This window comes from Peromyscus leucopus, chromosome 4 (assembly GCF_004664715.2).
Source record: "Peromyscus leucopus breed LL Stock chromosome 4, UCI_PerLeu_2.1, whole genome shotgun sequence".
Taxonomy (NCBI): Eukaryota; Metazoa; Chordata; class Mammalia; order Rodentia; family Cricetidae; genus Peromyscus; species Peromyscus leucopus.
Window position 1 is genome coordinate 14,794,702 of NC_051066.1, and position 23,721 is coordinate 14,818,422.

The following is a 23,721-nucleotide window of genomic DNA, read 5'->3' on the forward strand; positions in this document are numbered from 1 at the left end:
AGACAAGACAACACACAGCACACAGCCTGCTGAGACCAGTTAGACATTTAATTAAGCACAGACTCCAGCTCTCAGTTTCGCACTTCCGGGTGACAGGGAGGGAAGTCTGCCTTCCTGGGGACCAGCCTCCCTCCCAGGACTGTCCCCATGTTGTCTGCTCCAATGTGGCCACCAGCTCCCGGCTTTGTGGGCATCTTAAACCCAGTTATTCTGACCCACAGCAACTCTGGAGGGCCACAGGGGCAGTTGCCTTGGTACTGACCACACCCTCCAGAATACATATGGAGATCAAGGCAAGAGATGGAGAATACATACTTCTCAACTGCTCAGGCCTCAGCAAAGCCTAAACGTGACCATTCACACGTCTATGGTGCTCCTGGTCCAGAGGACAGCACAGGGAAAAGCCACATCAACGGGAAGGGATACAACCCAGTGTGCCTCTAAACATAACAACGAGGCCTAAGGACATGTCACCAGGCAAGTCCTTTGTAGACACCTTTGGGATTAGAGCTGGCTTGGGGGTACAAGTAGTTGGCAGGAAGTCCCTGGGGCAACTACTGTGCCTCAGAGGCACAATGTGGCTGCCACTGAGATGCTCCGAGCTGCAGATGGGGAGTGAGCATGTCAAACCTCCAGATCTTGGGGTGCACAGAGAACACAGGCCCAGGTGCCTTAGGTTCTGTCCAGTTTACCCTCCAATGCTTCATGGAATTACCCTGGTCTTGGACGGGGGAATCCCAGCCAAGGCCCAGAGACAGTCCACTAACAACAGATCAAAGACAGGGCCTACTCTACCCTCACGTCCATGGACTCAGACACCAAGGCACAAACATCTCATTACGAGAAAGGGACACACTTCTGCTGGTGTTCCTCCCTCCATACAAGTACTCCTACCAGCCTGCAGGTGATCTTCACAGACCATTCTGAGAGCACAAACCAAGCATTCTGGCCTATTTGCAGAACGTCCCCCAAAGTCTGCTCTTCCCAGCTTTTCCGACCTGAAGTGGACAGCAGTTCTGACTTGAGGGGGCAGTTACTGCAATGTTACCCAGAGAACTTGCTGTCCCTTAAGGTCAGTCCAGACTTTCCACAGATACAACCCCCACCCCAACACAGAACCCATTACAGTGGGACCAAGTCCACTTTCATCTCAGCTGAGAAATCACATTATACCAGGGTATCCTGGAAATAAGACATCTGCTGTTCTAACCCCTGTCAGCCCAGTAGGGTAGCCAGGAGGATCCCTGAGTCCAACCCGTAAACACTAAAGCCACAAGGCGCCTTGAGGTCACATGGCCCACCAGACATGTGGGTCAGGACTTGCACAGGCCACTAGGCCACGCCTGGCACCTCACTCACTTGGGCTATCACTCTGAACTCAACACAGGCACTGGGGTCCTGAGAGGTCCCAGGAGGTGATAAGATGTCTTGGGACTACCACGGGGCTGCCTGCAGCCAGCCAACAGGGTCATTCGGGCCCAGGAATCAGGAGTCACGATATGAGTTTTCAAGGAAGTCAAAGGCTTCTGGCAGACTAGTCAGCCTAAATCCTAGAATCTCATACCTGCTGATTTGACTCTTGCTCCCCCCACGATCTTCATGAAAAGCTGAGACAGGAGGGGCCTAGAACCGGGCAAGAGTACCACACTTGATGGCTGCCCAAAACTATGTGGGCCCTGTGAAGGCCACAGAGCACGAGGCACACCTCAGCCCTCCATCAGTCCCCAGGCCAGGTGCCATCCTCCTAGGTAGGAGTCCAGATGGGTAGGGGATGGGCTTCGGTGTTGAACACACAGGTGTCCAGGCTGAGCAGCTCCAGGTCATCAGAAAAGAGCAGGTAGAGGTACTTCAGCGTTTCTCCCAAAAAGAAGCTCTCCATCTTGTCCCTGGGATTAGGCTTCTGGGAATCCTGGACGTTGTTGATAGAAGAATAGCCACCTGAGGAGACCTGCATCAGAGCCAAAGTCTTGATGACAAAGGGTGAGCATAGCTTGGGCCCAATATGAAGAGCCAAGCCTTGGGAAGAGACACTATCCAGAGGTACCACCCAGGCTACTTGCTCAACCTCAGCATATATGACCCCATGGTAGGCTCAGGGCTAGTGACCATCTAAGTAATAGCCAAGGTCAACTACAGTTCCACAAGGACCCTGTAAAATTCCAACAACCCGAGAGGCCAGAAACCAACTCTGCAAGGGTATGGCCATAAGACATGTCCAGGGTCTAGCTTGTTATACAAAACCCAGGGCAGACAAAGGCAAAAAGATGAAGTTGTTAAGGTTTGGGGCAAAGAGCTGGTGTCAAACCTACCACGTCTAGCTCCACCACCTTTCCTAACCTTTCCCAATGAGAGGGCAAGGCAGGCCACGAACTCCAGGTAGGGATGGTGGGGGTGAGGGCAGTATTCTGGGTCACTGTGCACATGTTTAATAAACCATGAGCACCACAGGGCAAGAGAAAGAGACTCTTCTCAGAAAAGCTTGAGTTCTGAGAGTAAGCCCAGAGACAGTGGACATCTGTAAGCCTCTAAAGACAACAGAGCCCTTATGCCACTGACCTCAGCAGGATGACTACACTATCTGCCTCACACACACTTGGGGGGCAGCCGACTAGAGGCCCCAGAAAGCTGGCTCCTCCCAACCTGTGCCACAGCAGTCTCAAGGGCGGGTCTAGCCAGAGCTCTGCGGAACCCAGCTGTATCTGTCACCAGCCAAGACCTCAGAGAGGTGCCTCGCAGCTCACCCGTGTGTACTTATTGAAGCTCTGCAGGATTTCCCAGCCCCAGTCCTGGTACTTGCGGTCCCTCGTGACACGGTACAGATAGAACAGGCTTTCCACAGTCTCCGGCCGCAGCAGGTTGTGCCTGTCAGCTGGCTAGGGGCGGACAAAGAGGATCAGGTAGTATCCACCCCTGCTAGCAGCACCCCTACCCAAATACAGGCCAGGCCCAGGCTCACCTTGACCTCCACATCCTTATGATCCGCCCGAGGGTACATGTTGAAATGTGCAATCTCAGGGCTCAGACCTGTCTCCATCTGTCGGTTCATCTGGTAGCAGGTCTCCATGAGTGCCTGAGCTAGATCCATGTGGTCAGCTGGCAGGCCATGATGGACGCCCAAAGCCAGCGTCCCTGGCAGGAAGCACACCAAGTGGTCCTGGAATCAGAGTGTTTCCTCACGTCTGGACCTAGGCCCATGCTGCCTGGCCAGTACTAAGTACACTTAGCCTAACTGGAGGGAAAAAGCCCCGGGGCAGTGAGGCTAAGCAATTCTTGTCATATCAGACTCAAGTCCAGGCAAAGCATTTTGTGCCCTAGAATCCAGGGGGGAAACTACAGTGCAGGCTCCTATTGGGAGCCATACTGATCCAGGTGCTCTCGACCCCTTCAATCTACCACAAATACCTTCAGAGACCTGCTGCACTTCAGGAACCACGGAAGGGACCACAAGGAAGGCAGCTGGCCCTGGGGGAACCTGTGTCTGCTACTGCAGGGCATGTGGGGCCTCTGTTTGTAGGCTATCACGTGAATAGGTCAAGCCAGGCACCAAGGTCAACCTGTGGCCATGGCACACAGCCGTTGACCAGATTTCCTTGTTACTTCTGGCAAAAAAGAAAAACCTAAGGCTTTGGAAGCCACAGAGAGAGTAGTAGCTTCCTGAAGGCTCTGCCAGTCCACACAACTTACCATCTTGGCACTGAAGCGGCCATGGGCAAGTTCTCCCACGAAGGTGAGCTTTCCAGGCTGAGAATGCCGTATCAAGTGTGCTTTTATCCCCTCAATGGCTTTAACATAGTCTTCCAGCAACCTGTCAATAGTACAAGTCTGCTTACTCTAAGCATGGCCATGTACCGTCTTCCTCAGAACTACAGGACCAGGAGCTTTGCTCAGCGTGACCCATACATGAGCTCTATAGCCCTTGCCCTCCCTGGGGAGCAATACTGCACACAGAGCCCAAGTCAAAGCTTGAGCACCTGCCGTGTGGGCACTGATGCAAGGCAGGCCTTGCTGAATGGCTCGTGCCATCTGGGAAGTAAGTTCATGGAGGGAGCCGAACCACCTGCACCACTGCGGGCTCCTAGCAAAGGATGGGGACAGAGGCTTGGGGCCCTGCATCAAGGCAGTGAGTGGGTCAGGCCTCACTGTGTCTCCTTCTTGCCACCCTGGATCCACTGCTTCAGTAGGTATTCGTAGTAGCTGTCAGCCCTGGCACCCAAGGTGAACACTCCTGGGTGGGTGAAGAGGCCGGTGTTCGTGTTGATAAACATGGGCACCAGCCCGTCCTTCTTGCCAGAGAGTGAATGGATGTGCTTCGTCACTGTCTCCACGGCCTCCTGCAGCAGACAAGGGGAGTGTGGGCTTACCAAGGGGAGTCAGTTCTTCCCAAACTTCAGGAAATGGAAGGAGGGACACTTCCTGACCTGTCCCACAAAGCCAGCAATATCCTAGCACCAAAGCCACATGAAAGCACCAGCAGGAAGAAAACTAAAACCGAATTCTTTACCAACATGGAAGAAGAGATCCCGCAGACCATGCGAGTAAGGCAATTTAGAAACATATTAACCTGTCAGGCCTCTTGACTCAAAATGCAAGGATGGTTTCATTCTGCACATGAAAATCACTAAATCTCACAAATATCTACAGGATGATCTCAATTGATTGAACAGTATCGGACCAACCAATGCATGACAGCTCAGGCCTGTAACTCAAGAGAATTGCATCAAGTTCAAGGCCAGCCTGGGCTGCAGACTGAAATCTGACTCAAACAAATGAACAGACAAACAACCCCAAACCATTAGAAGAAAACCAATTCTTTCTTTTCCTGATAAAAATATTCAACAAGGGCTGGAGAGATGGCTCAGAGGTTAAGAGCACTGCCTGCTCTTCCAGAGGTCCTGAGTTCAACTCCCAGCACCCACATGGTGGCTCACAACCATCTGTAATGGGATCTGGTGCCCTCTTCTGGTGTGTGTATACATAGTAAATAAATCTTTAAAAAAAAAAATTCAACAACATATTCAACCAATGAGAAATAAAAAGGAACTACCTTGAGTTAGATTGTTAACTTGGTAGTATCTAGTATGCATGGACCTAAGACTTGACTCTCCTTGGCACCACAAAAGACCAAATAAACCAAAAAAGGGACCACGTCAACATAACAAAAGCTGTATGGGAGAAAAATCACAAATATTTCATAAATAATAAAATGGGATACTTAGAAATCAATTACAGAAGTGCAAGACTTCCATAATAATGTATATCACAACCCCTGATATGAGGGTTTATACCTAATCTTAGTGTATCTTGTTATGCTGTGTTTTGTTAATATCCCTGGGCTGGGAGACCTGCTCATTTCTGAAGGAAACAGAGGAGGAGTGGGGGAGAGGAAACTGTGGTCAGGATGTATTATATGACAGAGAGAGAGAGAGAGAGAGAGAGAGAGAGAGAGAGAGAGAGAGAGAGAGAGAGAGAATGAGTAAAGCTGGAAGACCCACAACCCCCACCCAAAACAATTCTAATCCATTCAGAAAGTGGACTAAGGGGCAATGCAAGATGCAGCTCAAAGTTGGGAGCATTTGGCAAGGGTGTTTAAGGCCCTAAATTTAATCCCTAACACCTAAGAAAAAGGTGGCAGCTGGGTGTGGTGGTGCACCCCTTTAATCCTTGCACTCAGGAGGCATAGGCAGGCAGATCTCTGTGAGTTCAGGCCAGCCTGGTCTACAGAATGAGTTCCAGGACAGGCACCAAAACTACACAGAGAAACCCTGTCTCAACAAACAAACAAACAAATGAGGTGTCGGGTCAAAAGAACTCTACAGACATTTCTCCAGAGAAGTTATATAAGCACATGAAAAGACGTTCATCATCAGCAACACTAGGGAAATATAGGTAAAATCAGGTGGTGGCACACGCTTTTAATCCCAGCACTCAGGAGGCAGAGCCTGGCAGATCTCTGTGAGTTCAAGGCCAGCCTAGTCTACAAATCGAGTTCCAGGACAGCCAGAGCTGTTACACAGAGAAACCCTGCCTTGAAAAAGAAAGGAAGAAAAATGGGTTGATTTGGTGTTGAGGATGTGGGGAGACTTGTTATTCCTGGTGGGAAAGTAAAATGGTGTAGTCACAGTGGAAAGCATTATGGTGGTCCTTTGAAACAGTAAACACAGCATTACCCTGTGACCCAGCAATTCCAGTTCAAGTGATGAAGTTCAAGGAATTGAAAGTGAATCTCAAATAGCCACCTGCATGCCACATGCACGGCAACGTTACTCAGAGAGCTAAGATCTAGAAGAACTCAAGTGTGTACAAGAGCAGCAAGACCACAGGGAAGTCATCCATGTGGGATGACCACAGCAGGGCAAGAAAGGACCCCAACAACTGCAGCCACCCAGAGGAAGCTGAATGGAAAAAGCCATCAGGAGACGGCAGAGTGTGGATTCTACCCACACACGTCCCTTTTGTACATACCCCCTCACAGAGACAGACAGTAGACTGGAGCTGTCAGGGCTGGGGAGCGGAAGCACAGTGTTTTTAATTGGCACAAGTTTCCATTTCACAAGATGAGGAGGCTATTAATAGCTGGTTTTATATAACAGATAACGAAAATCAGTGAGAACCAATCAGATGGCCCAGCAGGTGAAGGTACTTGCCACGCAACCTGGAGACCTGAGCTTGATCCTGGGAACCCATGTCTATAAAGTCAGAAAGACAGAATTGAGTCCACCTTGTCCTCTGACCTCCACACATGCACCATAGTAAGGACACAGACACACAGACACACAGACACAAACACACACACACACACACACACACACACACACACAAATTTAAAAGAAACAAAAACTGACATTCACACACACAGAGCAATTAACTTGTGAGAAGCACTGAAATTGTTTTTTCTTTTTTCCCCTCTTAGATTTTATTTTTGTTTTTTGTGTATGAGTGTTTGCCTGTATGTGTGTGCACCGCATGCAAGTCTGGTGCACACGGAGGCCAGTAGAGGGTGTCAGAACCACTGGAACTGGAGTTATAGAGAAGTTGGAAGAGGACTGGGTGTGGTGACTCACATTTTAATACCGGTACTCTGGAGGCAGACACAGGTGGATTTCTATGAGTTCCAGACTAGCCTGGTCTATATAGTGAGTTTTAGGCGAGCCAGAATGATTCAGTGAAACTATGCCTCAAATCAAACAAACAAATAGACAAACAAACAAAAAAGCACAAAACAGAGGGTGCACTGGGCAGTGGTGGCGCACACGTTTAATCCCAGCACTCGGGAGGCAGAGGCAGGTGGATCTCTGTGAGTTCGAGGCCAGCCTGGGCTACAGAGCAAGATCCAGGACAGGCTCCAAAGCTACACAAAACAAAACAAACAAACAACAGAGGGTGGTGAGCCATCACCTAGTTTCTGGGAACTGAACCTGGGTCCTTCTGCAAGAGCAGCAAGTGCTCTTAACCACTGAGCCTTCCCTCCAGCCCTACCTGGAACTTCGCATCTCCAGTGAGACGAGAGAGTTCCCGGAACTCCAGCTGGATGCTGGTCACTTCTGCCACCGTGCTGTCTGAAGTCCACTGGGGCGAGTGGGCAAAGCCAGTGCCAATATTCACATCCGAGTAGGGGATCTTGGAGGGCGTGGTGAAGGCAGGCATCAGCCGATTTCCAAAATCTTCCTAACATAAAAGCACGACAGATTCAAGTCTGAGAGCTTTTTCACATGTCACCCGTCTGTACCCTAGTGGAGAAACAGTTTGGTAGCCCCTGATAACCCATCACACGGCAAAACTAGGCTACAGCACCAGCACGGAGGGACCTTCCTATACACCACAGTAGCCAAACACAGTACCGTGGCAGCTTGTACACACACCAATGCAGAAGAAACTCAAAGGTACTGGAAGAGGAAACTGGAAGTAACTCCTCCAAATTCCACACATCAAGTCATGGGAAACCTCAGCCAGGAACACTCACCGCTTTCCTCAGGAAGAGGCTGTCCCCCGATAGGTGGTAGGTACTCAGCAGGCCCCCTAAGATGCGGATGGTACTCTCAAACAGGTTGACATCGACGTTCTTCTTGAAGTCTAACTTCTGTGACACCCACTTCCTTGCTTCCTTAAACTCTGTGTAATGAAAGTGTGAAGGCAAAGGACAAACTTACAACCTGTCGTTCTACGATGAACAAAGTGTGGTCGCACAGGCCTGTAATCCTAGCACTTGGGAGGCTGAGGCAGGACGACTTCCCAAAGTTCAAGGCCAGGGGCGACACAGTACCTTCCGGGCCAGCCAAAGCTGTATACTAAGACCCTGTTTTTTATTTTATTTATCTTTATGTATGTGGGTGTTTTGTGTTCATATATGTCTGTACACCTTGGATGTGCAATGTCTGCAGAGCCTAGGAGAAGGTGTCAGATTCTCCCTGGAAGTGGGGTTACAGATGGGTGGTGGGAACCAAACCTGGGTCCTCTAGAAGAGCAGACAGTGCTCTTAACCACTGAGCCATCTCTTCAGTCTCCCAAGACGCTGTTTTAAAATATATCTTGAGATTTTAATTTTATGTGTACAGATGTTTTACCTGTATGAATGTCTGTACGACATGTGGGTACCAGGTCCTCTGCAACTGAGGTTACAGACAGCTGTGAGCCACCATGTGGGTGCTGGAAACAGAACCTGGTCCTTTGTGAGAGCAGCCAATGCTCTTAACCACTGAGCCATCTCTCTATCCCCCCAAGACATTTTTTAAAAACCAAACCAAACCAAACAAACAAACAAACAAAAAACCCAGCCAGGCATGGTGTAGCATACCATGGAGGTGGTTATCTTTAGCTATACATGGAATTCAAGGTCAGCCTATGCTACCTGAGACCTGTCTTAACAAACAGGATAGGTGAGGTGGTCAGTTACCCACTTACCACCAAGTCTGACTACCTAGGTTCAATCCCTGGAACCCACATGTTAGAAAGAGAAAACCAACTCCCACAAGTTGGCCTCTGACCTATACATGTGTGCTGGAATACACACAGCACCCACACACAGACACACAAAAACAATACATTTAACAAACAATCCCAAAACAAAAGGTTTCTGCAGGGAAAGGCTTTCCCATGGAGCAGCCCTGGAAAGCATAAACAGTCCCACCAGACACTGTAACACAAGGAGCCATCAAGCCACTCAAGCAATTAAGCAAATGTTTAAACTACCAGTGTGGGGCTGGAGTAATGGCTTAGCAGTTAAGAGTACTTGCTGCTCTTGTAGGAAAGTTCTCAGCACCGCAGGGAGACTCATAACTCTGTAACTCCAGCTCTAGAGGATCTGATGATGCCCTGGCTTTGCAAAGGCACCTGTACTCATATGCACATGCCTACACATGATTAAGAATAATAAAATCAATCTTTTAAAATAAAAAATTAAAATAAAAACAATTGTCAATTTAGAAATGGTTAAGGACCCACACAAACAAATTAAATACGATCTGCATAACCTAAGGAGGACATTTTGGAGAGACAGAGCCAAGTCCAGCCCCCTTACTGCATCAGAGCAGACTGGATGAGATCCCAAGGCCTCCCTCAGCAATTCAGGAGACAAGAGATGGCTGCTCTGAGTGAGTGGCTGGATGAGAAACGGGCTCTGAACACACCAAGAACACTTTCCTGTACCCGGGACAAGAGAAAACCAAAGTCCACTGGAGTAGCATTCGTGGCCCACGTGGAGCACTCACATACTGCTTTGGCTTAGGTGTCACACATGGAAACTCAGTCCAATCAAAAAAGAGTCATACCTTGCTTCAGACCCAAAATCCACATGGTATCCAAGGCATCGATCAGGGTGAGGCCCAGGCCAAACCACTCACTGAAAGTTTTGGACACAGGCTTCAGTTCATCATGGCCCCAAGCGAACTTTCGGTAACCCTTCCAAGCATGGAGGAAGGCCTCAATCACCCCCTTCTGGCGCTCATTTGGGGGGGCTAGAGAGAAGAAAGCACAAGAGGTAGGGGACAATCCCACTCTTGGGGCTGGCAGGGCTTCAAAGACCAACTGTGACCCCTCAGTTAATGAATTGAGAGACGGATACTGGCCAGAATCATTAGTGTAAAAAAGGGCAGGGTGAGTCACAGTGAAGCAGTGATAGCTGAGGCCAGAGCACAGCCCTAGACCCTCAGCGATATACACAGCGACCAGTAAGCAAGCCTTCTAGAGGCCACACTCGATGGCACTAGGCCCTCAGGTCCCTCTCTGTTCAAGGGGAATAGGGCAGCATTCCTACGGTCCACCACAACACCTCGGAGCAAAGCCCTTCCAAGCAGATGGTGAATGCAGAGCCTGGCCAGCAGAGTGTGGAATGTGAACTTAGGAAGAAGTTAAGAACCAGCAATTGGGCACTGTGGCATATACACCCTAGGTGGACACATATTATCCAGCCAGATGAGCTTCCAGAATCCCATGGGGGCAGGGGCAGGGGCAGGTGCAGATACACCAGTACCTATATGGCCTCCTGACAGCGCCTCACCTCCATGGGGAGCTTTCCTCTCCCAAACGAGGCAGCACATAGCAGTCTGCAGGGTGCCACACCACATGCCTCTTCCCACCAGGTTCTAGGGTTCCTGTTGATGGACATGGCTTGACCACTCCTAACACAGTGGTCTCTGTGTGCCCCAACAAGTGGTGCCAGGACTCAGAAGTTCAGCTTCCTGTAAGTGGGCCCCAGCAGGCCTACCCAAAGTCTCAGTTTCTATACGTACAATGGAGCTATGTAGATATCTCTTACCTCAAAGAACATCGTAACATAAACAGGCTAGGTACACTATGAGAATGGAAATGGGCTGGTACACACAGAGCTCTTAGCACAAGGCTAGGACCATGCAGACCTCAATAAACGATGCTACACTCCCAGTGACCCAAAGACCAGCTCAAAGACCTATTAGGTCTAGAAATAAGTTGATACATCAAGGGACACTTGTGTCTCTTAGTTCCTTTTCTTTTTTTTTTTTTTTTAATTTTTATTTATTTTCTATTTTATGTGCATTGGTGTTTTGCCTGCATGTATGTCTGTGTGAGGGTGTCAGATCTTGGAGTTACAGGCAGTTTTGAGCTGCCATGTGGGTGCTGGGAATTGAACCCGGGACCTCTGGGAGAACAGCATATGCTCTTAAACACTGAGCCATCTCTCCAGCCCCTCTTATTTTCTTTTATTATTATTATTATTATTATTATTATTATTGTTGTTTTTGAGATAAGGTTTCTCAGGTTGGGGATTTGGCTCAATGGTAGAGCGCTTGCCTAGCAAACGCAAGGTCCTGGGTTCGATTCTCAGCTCAAAAAAAAAAAAAAGAAAAAGAAAGAGATAAGGTTTCTCTGTTTTACTTTGGAGCCTGTCCTGGAACTCGCTCTGCAGACCAGGGCTGGCCTCTCAAACTCACAGAGATCTGCCTGCTTCTGCCTCCCAAGTGCTGGGATTAAAGGTGTGTACCACCACCGCCTGGCCCTCTCTTATTTTCTTAAAAATGTATTATATATGTATTTTTTTAAGTTATGAGTGCTCTGCCTGCATGTCAGAAGAGGCATCAGATCCCGTTATAGATAGTTGTGAGCCACCACATGGTTGGTGGGAATTGAACTCAGGACCTCTAGAAGAGCAACAAGTGCTCTTAACCGCTGAACCATCTCTTCAGCCCTGCCTTTTTTTTTTAGACAGGGTTTCTCTGTGTAAAGGCCCTACCTGCTCTGGAACTTACTTTGTAGACCAGGCTGGCTACAAATTCAGAGGTCCACCTGCCTCTGCCTCCCAAGTGCTGGGATTTAAGGCGTGTGCCACATGCCCAGCTTCTTTTGTTTCTTTAACAAGGCATTCATTTTACTGGTGCCCAGGTGGTGGTGGTGGTGGTGGTGGTGGTGGTGGTGGTGGTGGTAGTGGAGGTGGTGGAGGTGGTGGAGGTGGTGGTGGTGGTGGTGGTGGTGGTGGTGGTGGTGGTGGTGGTGATGCACACCTTTAATCCCAGCACTCGGAGACAGGCAGGTAGATCTCTCAGTTTGAGGTCAGCCTGGTCTACAGAGGAAGTTCCAGTATAGTCAGGGCTACACAAAGAAACCCTATCTAAAAAACAAAACAAAATAAAAAAAATTATTTTATTGAATCTTTATCATTAACATGTATGACTTTAATCTTGTGTATCTTCTTATGCTAAGGAACAACTTGGCCCAGGAGCAGAATGGCAAAATTAAACTTCTCAATTTAAACAGCATTCTCTCTGACAGCTTAGTGCTTAGGCAAAAAAATCGGGGGAACTACGAAGCCACAGAGAGCCACAAGGGCTGTACAAAGTACATGGACAGAGCATGGATACTAAGGGTGAGCTGCACAGGGGTCAGAATGCAGAGTGTCCACCCCCAGGCTCTTGGGCACAGGCTCTGGTGAGGCAAGGGGCAGGAAAACTCACCTGGCTCTTTCCATATCCTAGGTGCCAGAAAAGGAGGTCTGGTGGAGGCTTCGGCTCTTTTTGAAGGGAGTTCAGTGGCCTGTTCAGGCTCAATCACTGCTCCCCGCCAGCTTCGGGGGAGCGGGGAAAAGCAGTCAGCTAGATGAAGCAGTTGATGTTTACACCCTCCAAATCCCACACTGCACCCAGGGTAAGGCCTGCTCCCAAGGTAAGGCCTGCTCCCAGGGCAAGGCCTGCTCCCAGGGTAAGGCCTGCTCCCAGGGCAAGGCCTGCTCCCAGGGCAAGGCCTGCTCCCAGGGTAAGGCCTGCCCCCGGGGTAAGGCCTGCTCCCGGGGCAAGGCCTGCTCCCAGGGTAAGGCCTGCTCCCAGGGTAAGGCCTGCTCCCAGGGTAAGGCCTGCCCCCAGAGTCTGCTCTCTCATCTCTGTGGCAGCCACAGTACAGAGTGACAGGAAACCAACCAACCAATCTTGACACACAGTCACCTAGAATATAACTTCCTGGGTAGTCATCTGGATGTGGAGAAGACAATTCCAGGGCAGTATAAGGGAGAGCCTCGATCAGAGATCTAAGCAAGAGAAGCTCCTGCGATCTGAAGGGAATCTCAAGGAGCAACCCTGTGGAAGGATGCAATGGCTAGAGGCTGAGGCTGAGGCTGCAAGGTAGTGACTGTAATTTACTGAATAAACCCAAAGTGAAATTAGTCGGGTACAGGAGTCAGGGTAACTGCCTTACTGGCCCTGTCTCTACTCACAGGCTTGCCATCTGGAGAATCCATCTGGGGTTCTGTCTGATGGCAAGCATACCAGGGACAGGCAGAGGTTTGCCACTGGACACCAGGTTGAGTGTGGACCCAAAGGCTTTCTCTTTTGTTGTTGCTATAGTATTTTTCTTTTTCTGTCTTTCTGAATTTTTATTTTATGTGTATCGAATGTTTGCCTGTATGTATGCATTTGTACCACGTTGTGTACCTGGTGCCCTTAGAGGTCAGAGGAAGAAGTCAGATCCCTAGGAACTGTAGTTATGGATTGTTGTGAGCCACTGTGTGGATCCCGAAAACTGAACCTGGGTCCTTTGCAAAAAGAACGAGCGTTCTTAACCTCTAATCTATCTCCCCAGCCCTCTCTCTCTCCTTTTTGAGTAGCCTTGGCTGGCCTGGAGCTTGCTACTAAGTAGACCAGGCTGGCCTTGAACTCACAGATGTCCACAAGCCTTTACCTACCAAGTACTGGGATTAAAGGTATGCACTATCATGCTTGATTTTCTTTTTTCTTTTTTTTTTGGGGGGGGGGTGTTCGAGACAGGGTTTTACTGTGTAGTGTTGACTATCTTGGAACTCACTCTGAAGAACTCACTCTGTGGCCTCAAACTCACAGAGATGCCCCTGCCTCTGCCTCTCAAGTGCTGGGATTAAAAGCGTGTGTCACCACTGCCTGGATTTTTATTTTTTATAACACAGAATGCTTCACAGATTTGCGTGTTATCCTTACATAGGGCCCAGACTAGTCTTCTCTGTCATTTCAAAGGATCTCTTCAACAACCTGAGCAGAACTGGGCCCAGGCTCAGCTGCTACTCCTTCATTCCTTCTGTCTTTAAGAGCACATTTATAGGGCGCTGGAGAGATGGCTCAGTGGTTAAGAGCACTGGCTGCTCTTCCAGAGGACATGGGTTCTATTCTCAGCACCCACATAGCAGCTCACACCTGTCTGCAACTCCAAGGATCTGACACCTTCACACCAACATACACAAAATAAATCTAAATTTAAAACAAAACATAAAAAACCCCAGCGCATTATAAGCAATACCAAGCTGAAGTGAATTTTTTCCTCCTACAAACACAACCAAGAGCTTCTCCAGACCACTACTCTCGCTGGGATGTTTCTGCGCTGACATTCCCACACTGTCTCCTTTCCTTATGTGCTCATGAATCTAAGACTTCAGGGTCGACATCAGAACAGCTCCTCAGGCTCAGAACTTAGGGCACTCCTCCTGGTAGAGCCGCACCTGATGCTTTCAAGTGTGACACTGAGTAGGAAGTGAAGCTGAGAGCCGCCCAGGACTGAGGCATCTGTGAGTCCTGCCACCAAAAACCGTGTTGGGTCAACAGGTGTCAGCCAGCCCAGGGGACCAGGCCATGCCCTCTCATTCTGCTCACTGCCAAGCCAGAAGTAGCTAGAAAAGGAGGTGCCTGTCACCTCTTGTCACCTCCACAGCTGCCTGCCACAGAAAAAGGCTGTCTCATTTCCTCCTTACCTCCATTCCTCTTGATCCTCTACCCTCACACTCCTTAGAATAGCCTTGCTCTCAGACAGAAATGCACACCATGAGAAAGGCCATGGACCAAATGTGGCTCTGAAATTTGACTGTATAATAAAACTTAACTGAAGCCATCTAGAATACTGTCTGTTTCAAATGGGAAATATGACATGGACAAAATGAATTCTCATTAAAATAAAACAGGATAGGCTGGCATCAGATTCTGTATATTCAGACCCATCTCCTGCTATCGTACCTGATGACGGTTCTCTGTGTGTTTTCTTCCTGCTGAGCATTCTCCACAGCTGTTTCCTTCTCCTTAGCATCATCCTGTGTCCCATCCTTGGAGACTGTGTTGGGGGGTCTGATCTGGAGGTGGGGAGGGCCCCGCCGCAAACGCCTTTGCCGCTTCTAAACCAAAACAGTCACATGTGAAAATACATCACCTGTCATGGCCTGGGCGTCTCTAAACGCGTAAGATTCTGTCCCTCAAATGTGGGACAGAGAGGACAGTGGGCTGTTGTGCTCTATCAAGTCTTGTGGGAAATTGGTTTCACTTTAGCAGCCTGTAGGTTTGAGAGATGAGCTGCTTAGGAACTTGGAGAAAAACCAAATGGGCAGTACAGGTCTGGATACAGAGTTAAGAGCCCTGGTTGGGACAGTTTAAGACTGAAACAGTCCCAGAGAGATAAGAATGACAAAGATAAAGACACCGTGGATGACAGCCAAGGTTCCTCACTCTCTGTCTGAGAAAGTGTAAAAGGCCTTGGGCTCCCACAAATCACAGGGCTGCAAATGACAGAACCAGGTCCCCACATCTACCTTCCCCCAGGGCAGGCCTGTCCACGGGACAGTGGACTTCCCAGACTCATTCTGTGCTCCCACAGGATCAGGCACAAATTCATCCTTAGCTTTATTTATATCCTCAATAATGATTTGGTAAATTATGTTAAAATACACATGCAATGAATGGCCCAGCTATAAAAATTTACATGACAGAAGATACCAAAAACTCAGGATAAAAATGCACATGACACAGACCTAATTCTAGCACTCCAGAAGCAGAAGCAGGCTAGTCTCTGAGTTCGAGGCCAGCTAACTAACTAACTAAACAAACAAACAAATAAATAAATCCACATAATACCTAATCCCTAGTTGTGTTCAAATGTGTATATCCAAATTAAATCTACTAAGTACACCAAATATTACAACAACTGTCTTGAGTAGGGTGACAATGGATGCTTTCCTATTATATCTGTCTTAGCCTTCCAATTCTCCTTCTTATGACACTGGAATCAGTTAAAGCATCAACATGAGAAAGCTATCTCCTCCGTGCAGAGAAATGCCAGAGGCTCAGCACATGACCAAGTCCATAAAGCTGCACAGGGCAGCACACTGAACCACTGGGGAAAAACTTAGAATACTTATCTCTTGCATCTGGCAATATCTCAGCTTAAGGGAAAATCTAGAGCAGGAAAGTATGCACCCCCAGCTCCTTAAGCAGGAAGCCCCGAAGTGGACCAGATTCTCTCAGCCCTTCTCTGCCAGAGTAAGCAACGAAAGCTGAGAGGAGCCTGCAGTGAAGACCCTCAGAGAAGCCAAGCTGCAAAGAAGACTGAGACCAGACAAGCTGCCTGGAAGAGGTTTAGATAAACTGAGGCACCTGGAAAGGACACTCTTTAACCTGCTGAGCTGCCTGCAGGCTGCGCACTGTGCTCCAGGTTCCCCGCTTGTATGAGCTGTCACTCATGCTGGGGTGGGCTTTGGTGATACAGCTGTCTTTAGGTCACTTCTGCACGGTAAGTAACCTCAGTAAAAGTCATTGGTTCACCAAGTCGGACTTTGGTAGTATCCGTACTTTGGTCTGTTGTGAGATTCCTATCTCTGGAGCGAGCTGATGCGTTGCATCTCCCCAGGAAAAGTTTTATCACACAACACGTTTGCATTCCCTCTTCTAGGAGATTCCACGAGCCAGAGGCCAAAGAATACAAAGAAACTGGAAGCATCACCACCATGGGAAACTAGCCTGTGCACACAGACCTGTCTAGAAGCGAGTCTGTCACCCAAAAGCTGCATCAACAGTCCTATAGGGATGGCACATTGATGGTCCTTTTCCAAACTCTACCCGCTCCCCATTATGACCTGACCAAGGGGCTTGCCAGCACAGGCCTGTCTACTTTCCCTGTACTTTCCAGTGAGCTCCAGCAACTTAGTAACAACAAGCTTTCTGAAGAAGAAAAAGTACAACACTCCTAACAGAAAGAAGGCACCCCCAAATTCACCAGGACTGACAACCCCATGCTTGGATCCCTGGCCAGTGTGTGTCTATTTCTTAACTTAGGAACCAGTACTGGGGAGGCAGTTCCCTAGAGTGGCTGTCAGCAAGGGCTTCCTGTTTATATGATACCCTACAGCCTACAGGGATATGAAACCTCCACCTGTGCCCAAGACTCCACCCACAGAGGAAGTTCAAGTCTTACTAGGTGTAGTCTTGGCTATGTGGAGAAAAAAAAAAATTTGATAGCCAAAGGCTTCAGAGGTGTAGAGGAAGTCAACTGCTGTGGGCAACTGCCCCAACTCTCAAGAAATCTGGGTCTGGCCCTTCTCTATCACAAGTCAGCTCTCAGCAACTGCCTCTGTTGCCTCTGACCTACCTCTAGGCTCCACTCCATCTGCCCCACTCCCCACAACACTAAGCTTCTCAGAGTGGGTACCCCAGGAGGAGGCTGGGCTGTTCCCAAAACCTCTTCTAGACAAACTATGCCGCCTCTACCCAGGACTCCCCAGACATGCCTCCCCTGACAGGTGATTCTGATACCACCGACCCACAATGGCTCCAGTGTGGCCTCCTATATACAGCTACACAGCAATACATCAGTCAGATGCACCTCAGTGTTCCTACCGGCTCCCGCTCATTTCTCACAGGCCCCTCTGCATGGGGACCCTCCCTCTTTCCCACACCAGGACCTAGCTGTGCAGCGTCTTCCTCCACTGGGAAGCATCTCCACCTGAGCAAGGCCCTAGTCTCCCTCCTCAGAGCTTCCTGAGCACACTGTCCACACCCCTCAGGCACCACAAGAACCACAATTGGACAGATCTCAGTCCCTACTCCCCAGCCTGGCTCCATCAGAAGGTCACTTTCCAACGGTCTACCTACTCCAACCATGCTCTGCCCACCCAGACAGAAACAGGGGTTTCATGAACATTTCCCCAGATAACTCCGGCTCTCAGCACTCCACCACGTGCCAACTGTCTGATCCTACTGGTTGTTGGCCTCTCACCTGCCCTTCCTATCAGTTCCTGTGGTTCCTCCAAAGAGAAAAATCTCTTTCCTCATAAGTGGGCAGCCAGCACCTAACACAGGCGCTGGACCACACCAGTGTTCAAAGAGAATGAAGGAAGTGTCTGCCTCTTCTTTCCCCAACTTTATACAGACAGCCTCAACTGAGCCAGCGTGAGGTTGAAGGTGATGGGGGGAAAGCCTTCAGCCTCTCTGAGGCAGTAACTGCCAACTTGAATGCTCCAGAACAGACACCCCAGTGACAAAGCCACACAGCCTATGCTGGAAATACCTGAGAGGCTGTGTCTGGAAACTCTTCTGGCTTAGCACTTTCCTTCTGAGGAGCAGGTAGGACCGGTGGGACTTCTGGCCTCATCTTCTGTTCTTCTGCAGGTCTGCCACTCAGGGCTGTGGGAGAAAACCTTTCACCTTAAGGCCAGTTAAGCTCCATATGAGATGCCTAAACAGGTGTTATTTGTTTCAGGTCAGTGAGATCTCCTAGAAGGTACTGAATGCAAGAAAGTCCAGAGGAATCAAATCTGGTACACACACATACACACACACACACACACACAATTTTTAAATGCAGGATTTTAGGTAGCTCAGGCTGGCCTCAAACTCCTAATCTCCTGCCTCTAGAATCAATTTTTTTCTCAAGCATTTGGCAGAGTAGTATATCCTTAAGTCCAACATGCAAACCCCCAACCCCATCAACTTAATAGTGTCTAAACTGGAAAGAACAACATGGTGGTAAACAGACGGCTTGATCTGATCAATTTACAGCACTGTTTGGGTCTCCCGAAGAGCAGCAACCCTCGAGAAGCCCAGAAGGGATCCTCCGCATCCTCTCGGGAAATCTGCTGGTCTTTGGCAAACACACTGTAGTAAGTGGTAGGGATGCTTACCTGAGTTGTGCTGATGCTCTTGACTGATAGGCTGACAGAGAGAGGCAGCACTGGCACCAAACATCTAGACAGCAACCTACAGAGTCAGCCGCACAACCAGCTGGTCCTACTGACCTCCAACCCCCTCCCCCCTCCAGCTGCATTTCTTCATCTGTCACCACGCATGCCTCCCCGTACTGTTTCAACTGGATTGCAAGAATGTATCTGACCTCAGCCTGCATCCCACTGTCCTAACACCACTGGTATTTCTGATACCTTTCCACTGGTCAGCCGCCTGGAGATAAGACAGGAATCCACAGAGAATCAGAAAGCCCAGGAGGAAGAGAATCACATTCCGCTGTAACCTTGAAAGTTGCTTCCATTTCTGAGGAAGAGCCAGAAATGACACTTGTCACAGATGCGGAGGAGAGCAATCGGAGAGACCTTGCGGTATGCCCTTACTTAAGGACAGGTAAGTTCCCTGTCAGCAAAGTTTACATTGCTGGGGCAGCACCAAAGGCGACAGAGCACACTAGCTCATACGTGGCAAAAGCACGGTTCACCATGCGTGCAGCTGCACGTGCAACTGTGAAAAACTCCTGAAATCACCATGATCTGGCTCAGGCGTCGACCGAACCCTGCATCTGGCTATATACACGCTGTACCCGTGCCCCTCAGCCCAGGACCACCAGGAACACCTGGCACTCGACAGGGAACCAACCAACAACATCGGGACCCAAGCCGCGGGAACCAGACGTGGCAGAGGAACTTCTAGAAGTTGCAAGAGACCCAGACGCCAGGGTCCAGACTCCAGCTGGACACAAGCCCCCGCAGGACGTCCCCTGCCCGGACCCCGCCTCACCCTCCAGCACGAGCGCCGCCGCCGGCTCTTGCTGTTGTCGTAGCTCTCGCCCAAGCTCAGCGTCACCGAGATGAAGTCCCGGTGAGGCGCCGGCGGCGGCGGTGGGTACATGACTGCGAAGCTGGCCCAAGAGACCTCGCTTGCTGGAGGCGTCAGGAAACCCAGGACTGGGAAGGACCGCGGGCTGCCATAGCGAAGGCGTCCACACCCCGCCCATCGCCCCGGACACCAGTACGCAGGTGCCGCGTCTCGGCGGTCATCGCGCAAGCGCACAGCCCCAGCCTAAGCACCGCGCAGGCGTACGGCCTTGAGCGGTTATTTCCTGGTGAGTCGCTTGCGTCAGGATGCCCGCCCCTGCGCCGCGCTGACGCGGTTTCGTCGCGTCCTTACGTCACTGCACCGCGTCCACGTGCGCCGGCGTAGTCGTCCGGCGGACTCCCTGATGGGGCCGGGCCGGCTACACCTTGCAGGTGAGGTCCTCGTCGCAGTTCGGCCTCCCTGGAGATGAAGACATCCTGCCCGGAAGGACCCTCGGGGAGCTAGGCCCGGTGTCCACCTGCCGCGCCTGGAGGTGAAACGCAGAGGGAAGGGGCGGCCCTGCTGAGGCCTGGCCTGGCCCTGCGTCCTGAGGCCGCGGCCCTTTCTTTCTCGTCGCTGCGGCCGGAGAGCGGCCCTTTTTTCGACCATTCCACTCCGAGCCCCCACGGACTTGGCTACGTGTGTACAACGACTGCACTTGGCCGTGCGCGTGGTCCCCTCGAGGAAAACACCCAAAACGGCAGAACTGCCCGCTGTCGGGTGGGTGAAACTGCTGCTTCCCCACAGCGTAACCGTGACATCTCAGGGTGTGCGGAGGGTTCCCTGCTCAGTGGGCATTTGGTTTACAGAAGACTGCTGATCCCGTGCCTCCTTCCCTACTTTAGGTCCTCTGGTCTCGATCTGTCAGTTACAACAGTGCCCTCAAATGTTGGTTCTTGAAATCATGACAAATGGTGCGATAATTTGGAGGTCTGCTTGTCTTCCTAAAATTAAGGTGGAGTTCTGGAGCCAGGTCTGCGTATTTCCAAGTGCTGCTGCTGCTGACCATGAGATGGCACTTGGAATCCCAAAGGGCTAGTTAGAGCTCAAAGTTAAAGAATAAACCTTGAGAGAGAAAATAGGAAGGAGGAATTTTGGTATTTCGAGACAGGGTCTCTCTGTGTAATTGCCCTGGCTGTCCTGGATCTCACTCTGTAGACCAGACTGGCCATGAACTCACAGAGATCCGCCTGGCTCTGCCTCCCAAGTGCTGGGATTAAAGGCGTGTGCCACCACCATTGCCAAGAAGGAGGAGTTTGTTAGACTAATAATATGAATCTGTAGCTGAAAATATTACAATAAAAGCCAGGCAAGAATGAATGATAATCCATTATGGGACAAATTCTTGTCAAGGTTCAGAATTTAGCATCAATTAAGGACTTGAGGGAGTTTCAGAGAAGAAAACCAAGTCAGCCACAGAGGGCAATGATAAGGTAACCTCAGCCTTCTCATTAGTACCCTAATGCCAGCAGCAAACAACACCATTATCTGTGCCCATATATGGAGGGTGAGGAAGGAGTGCTACAATTTCAAGGTTAGCCTTGAGTTCCAAGCCAGTGGCCACAGAATGAAACTTTGTCTTTTTGTTTGTTTGTTTGTTTGTTAATGTGCATTAGAGTTTTGCCTGTGTTGTAGTTCTCTGTAAGGGTGTCAGCTCCCTAGAACTGGAGTTACAGGCAATTGTGAGCTACCTGTGGCGTCCCCTGTAAGAGCAGCCAGTGCTCTTAACCCCTGAGCCATCTCCAACCCAGTCTTGTCTTTCTCCCTTTCTTTATCCTTTCTTCCTTCCTTCTGTAGTTATTTGTTTGTTTGTTTTTCTTTCTTTTCTTAATTTTTTAAAAAAACATGTCAGATGGCCAGGTGTTGGTGACACATACCTTTAATCCCATCACTCGGGAGGCAGAGCCAGGCGGATCTCTGTGAGTTCAAGGCCAGCCTGGACTACAGAGAGATCCAGGACAGGCACCAAAACCACATGGAGAAACTCTGTCTCGAAAAGCTAAAACAAAAACAAAAACAAAACCCCCAAAAAAGTTAGAGTTGTGTAGCTTGAACTTCTTGTGGGACTCCTAACAGTGAGAGCAGGGGCTGGGTCTGGCTCTTTTGTCAGCTTTTGGGACCCTCTTCCTCAAACTGGGTTGCCTTGTCCAACCTTAATACAAGGGGAGGTGCCTAATCTTACCGAAACTTGATATGCTGCGTTTGGTTAATAGCCATGGGAAGCCTGCACTTTTCTGAATAGAAATGGTTAAGTGGATGGGGGTGCAGCAAAGGGCAGGTTGGGGGAGGGACTGGGGAGAGAGGAGGAAGGGGGAACTGCGGTAGGGATGGAGAAAAAATACATATATGTTTATATACACATAAATCATTTTTAAAAAAAGGCTGGGCATGGTGGCATTTGACTTTAATCTCAGTAGTTGGAAGGCAGAGGCAGGTAAATCTGAGTTCCAGGACTGTCAGGGCCCTGTCTCAAAAGCAAAGCAAACCCATACACACCAAAACTATAAGATAAAACCTTACAGAACTTAAATTTAAGAAACAAACATACCAAAACCAGTATTTAGAGCCAGATTCGGTTGTGCTCTGTGCCTGTAACCCTGACATTTGGGAGGTAGAGGAGGAGGACTGGGGGAATTCAAGCTCTGTTGAGGAAGAAACACACACACACACACACACACACACACACACACACACACACACACAAAGCAGTTTGTCAGAGCATCCCGGCTGAGTAGCAGAGAAAGGAGAGAAAAGGAAGGGGAAGGGCTGAGAGAGAAAGGTGAGAGACCAGTCCAGTGCTGGCAACCGTTTGACCTGTCACACAGTACTCAACAACAGGAAGCTATACTTTTAAGTGCACAGACATTCATCATAGGCCATAAGACCTAAAAGAAGTCCAAATAAATTTGAAAAGATTTAAATCACACAACTTATTTTTAGCTGCAGTAGAACTTAAATTAGAAATCAATACATATTTGAGAAGTTTAAATGAACACCATTCTAAATAAATCAGATTTTAAAAATCACTAAGACCAGGCAATGGTGGCGCACACCTTTAATCCCAGCACTCAGGAGACAGAGCCAGGCAGATCTCTGTGAGTTCGAGGCCAGCCTGAGCTATAGAGTGAGTTCCAGGATAGGCTCCAAAGCTACACAGAGAAACCCTGTTTTGAAAAAAGAAAATAACTGAATCAAATGAAAAAAGATAGGAGGGGCTAGAGAGATGGTTTCTCAATTGAAAGCATGTACTACTCTTGTAGAGAACCAGGGTTTGGTTCCCACTGTTGGACCCCAAAGTTTAGGGTCTCAAGTGGGCTCCCCAAGAACCCAGACTCCAGTCCAGTTGATGCAATAGCAAGAGGTTTTTATTTAAACTTCTATATAGAAGGGCAAACTCTGCTCCTAAGCAAGAGCCGCATCTTACTGCAGCCCCATGAGGGCTTTTAAAGGAAAAACCCACAAGATTACAATTTCCATACAATTTCATTTCACAAGATAATGGTCTGATCACAGAGTGATCACAGAGGGGGTACAGTTACGTCAACAGGTACATTCTTCCTGAAACCTCAAGGAGGGTGTCAGGGCAGGAGTGGAGTTTACACAAAGGTCACAGTGGTCCTTCATGGAACACCTGCAACTATCCCAGTCACAGTTGAGCACATCTCTTAACAAATATTTTTACACTGTTATATGGTTGCAGGGGAGATTGAACAATGGCTAAGTCAGGTTGCCCTTGGAACTAGATTTTTAGTTTCTCATTTCCTGGTGCTTGAAGTTTCTCCTTTCCTGAGGCTTTGGGGTGTAAGCCTGAAGGGCTAGGGTCTTTCACCACATCATGTACCTTACACCATCCTGTAACTCTAGGCCCAGGGTACCTGACGTCTCTATCCTCTCTGAGCACCTTCACTCATGTGCCCACACACAGACACATATAATTAAAATG

General features: G+C 49.2%; 1 protein-coding gene across 2 annotated transcripts; it reads right to left on the minus strand.

Moving 5' to 3' along the window:
- Positions 1-30: 30 nt before the first annotated feature.
- Positions 31-19,944, minus strand: Man1b1 (mannosidase alpha class 1B member 1). Of its 2 annotated transcripts, XM_028868743.2 has the most exons (13): positions 19,701-19,944; positions 19,115-19,223; positions 18,247-18,362; positions 14,931-15,085; positions 12,420-12,529; positions 9,765-9,950; positions 7,961-8,109; positions 7,477-7,665; positions 4,141-4,331; positions 3,685-3,805; positions 2,957-3,154; positions 2,742-2,873; positions 31-1,948 (listed from the first exon to the last, which is right to left on the minus strand). In XM_028868743.2, the coding sequence occupies exons 1-13, from the start codon at positions 19,809-19,811 to the stop codon at positions 1,745-1,747; spliced, it is 1,971 nt and encodes a 656-aa protein (XP_028724576.1). In that variant the 5' UTR covers positions 19,812-19,944; the 3' UTR covers positions 31-1,744. The 2 variants fall into 2 exon arrangements, with proteins under 2 accessions (XP_028724576.1, XP_037060595.1); XM_037204700.1 differs by lacking the exons at positions 19,115-19,223; positions 19,701-19,944 and adding an exon at positions 18,860-19,087.
- Between the last annotated feature and the right edge of the window lie 3,777 nt (positions 19,945-23,721).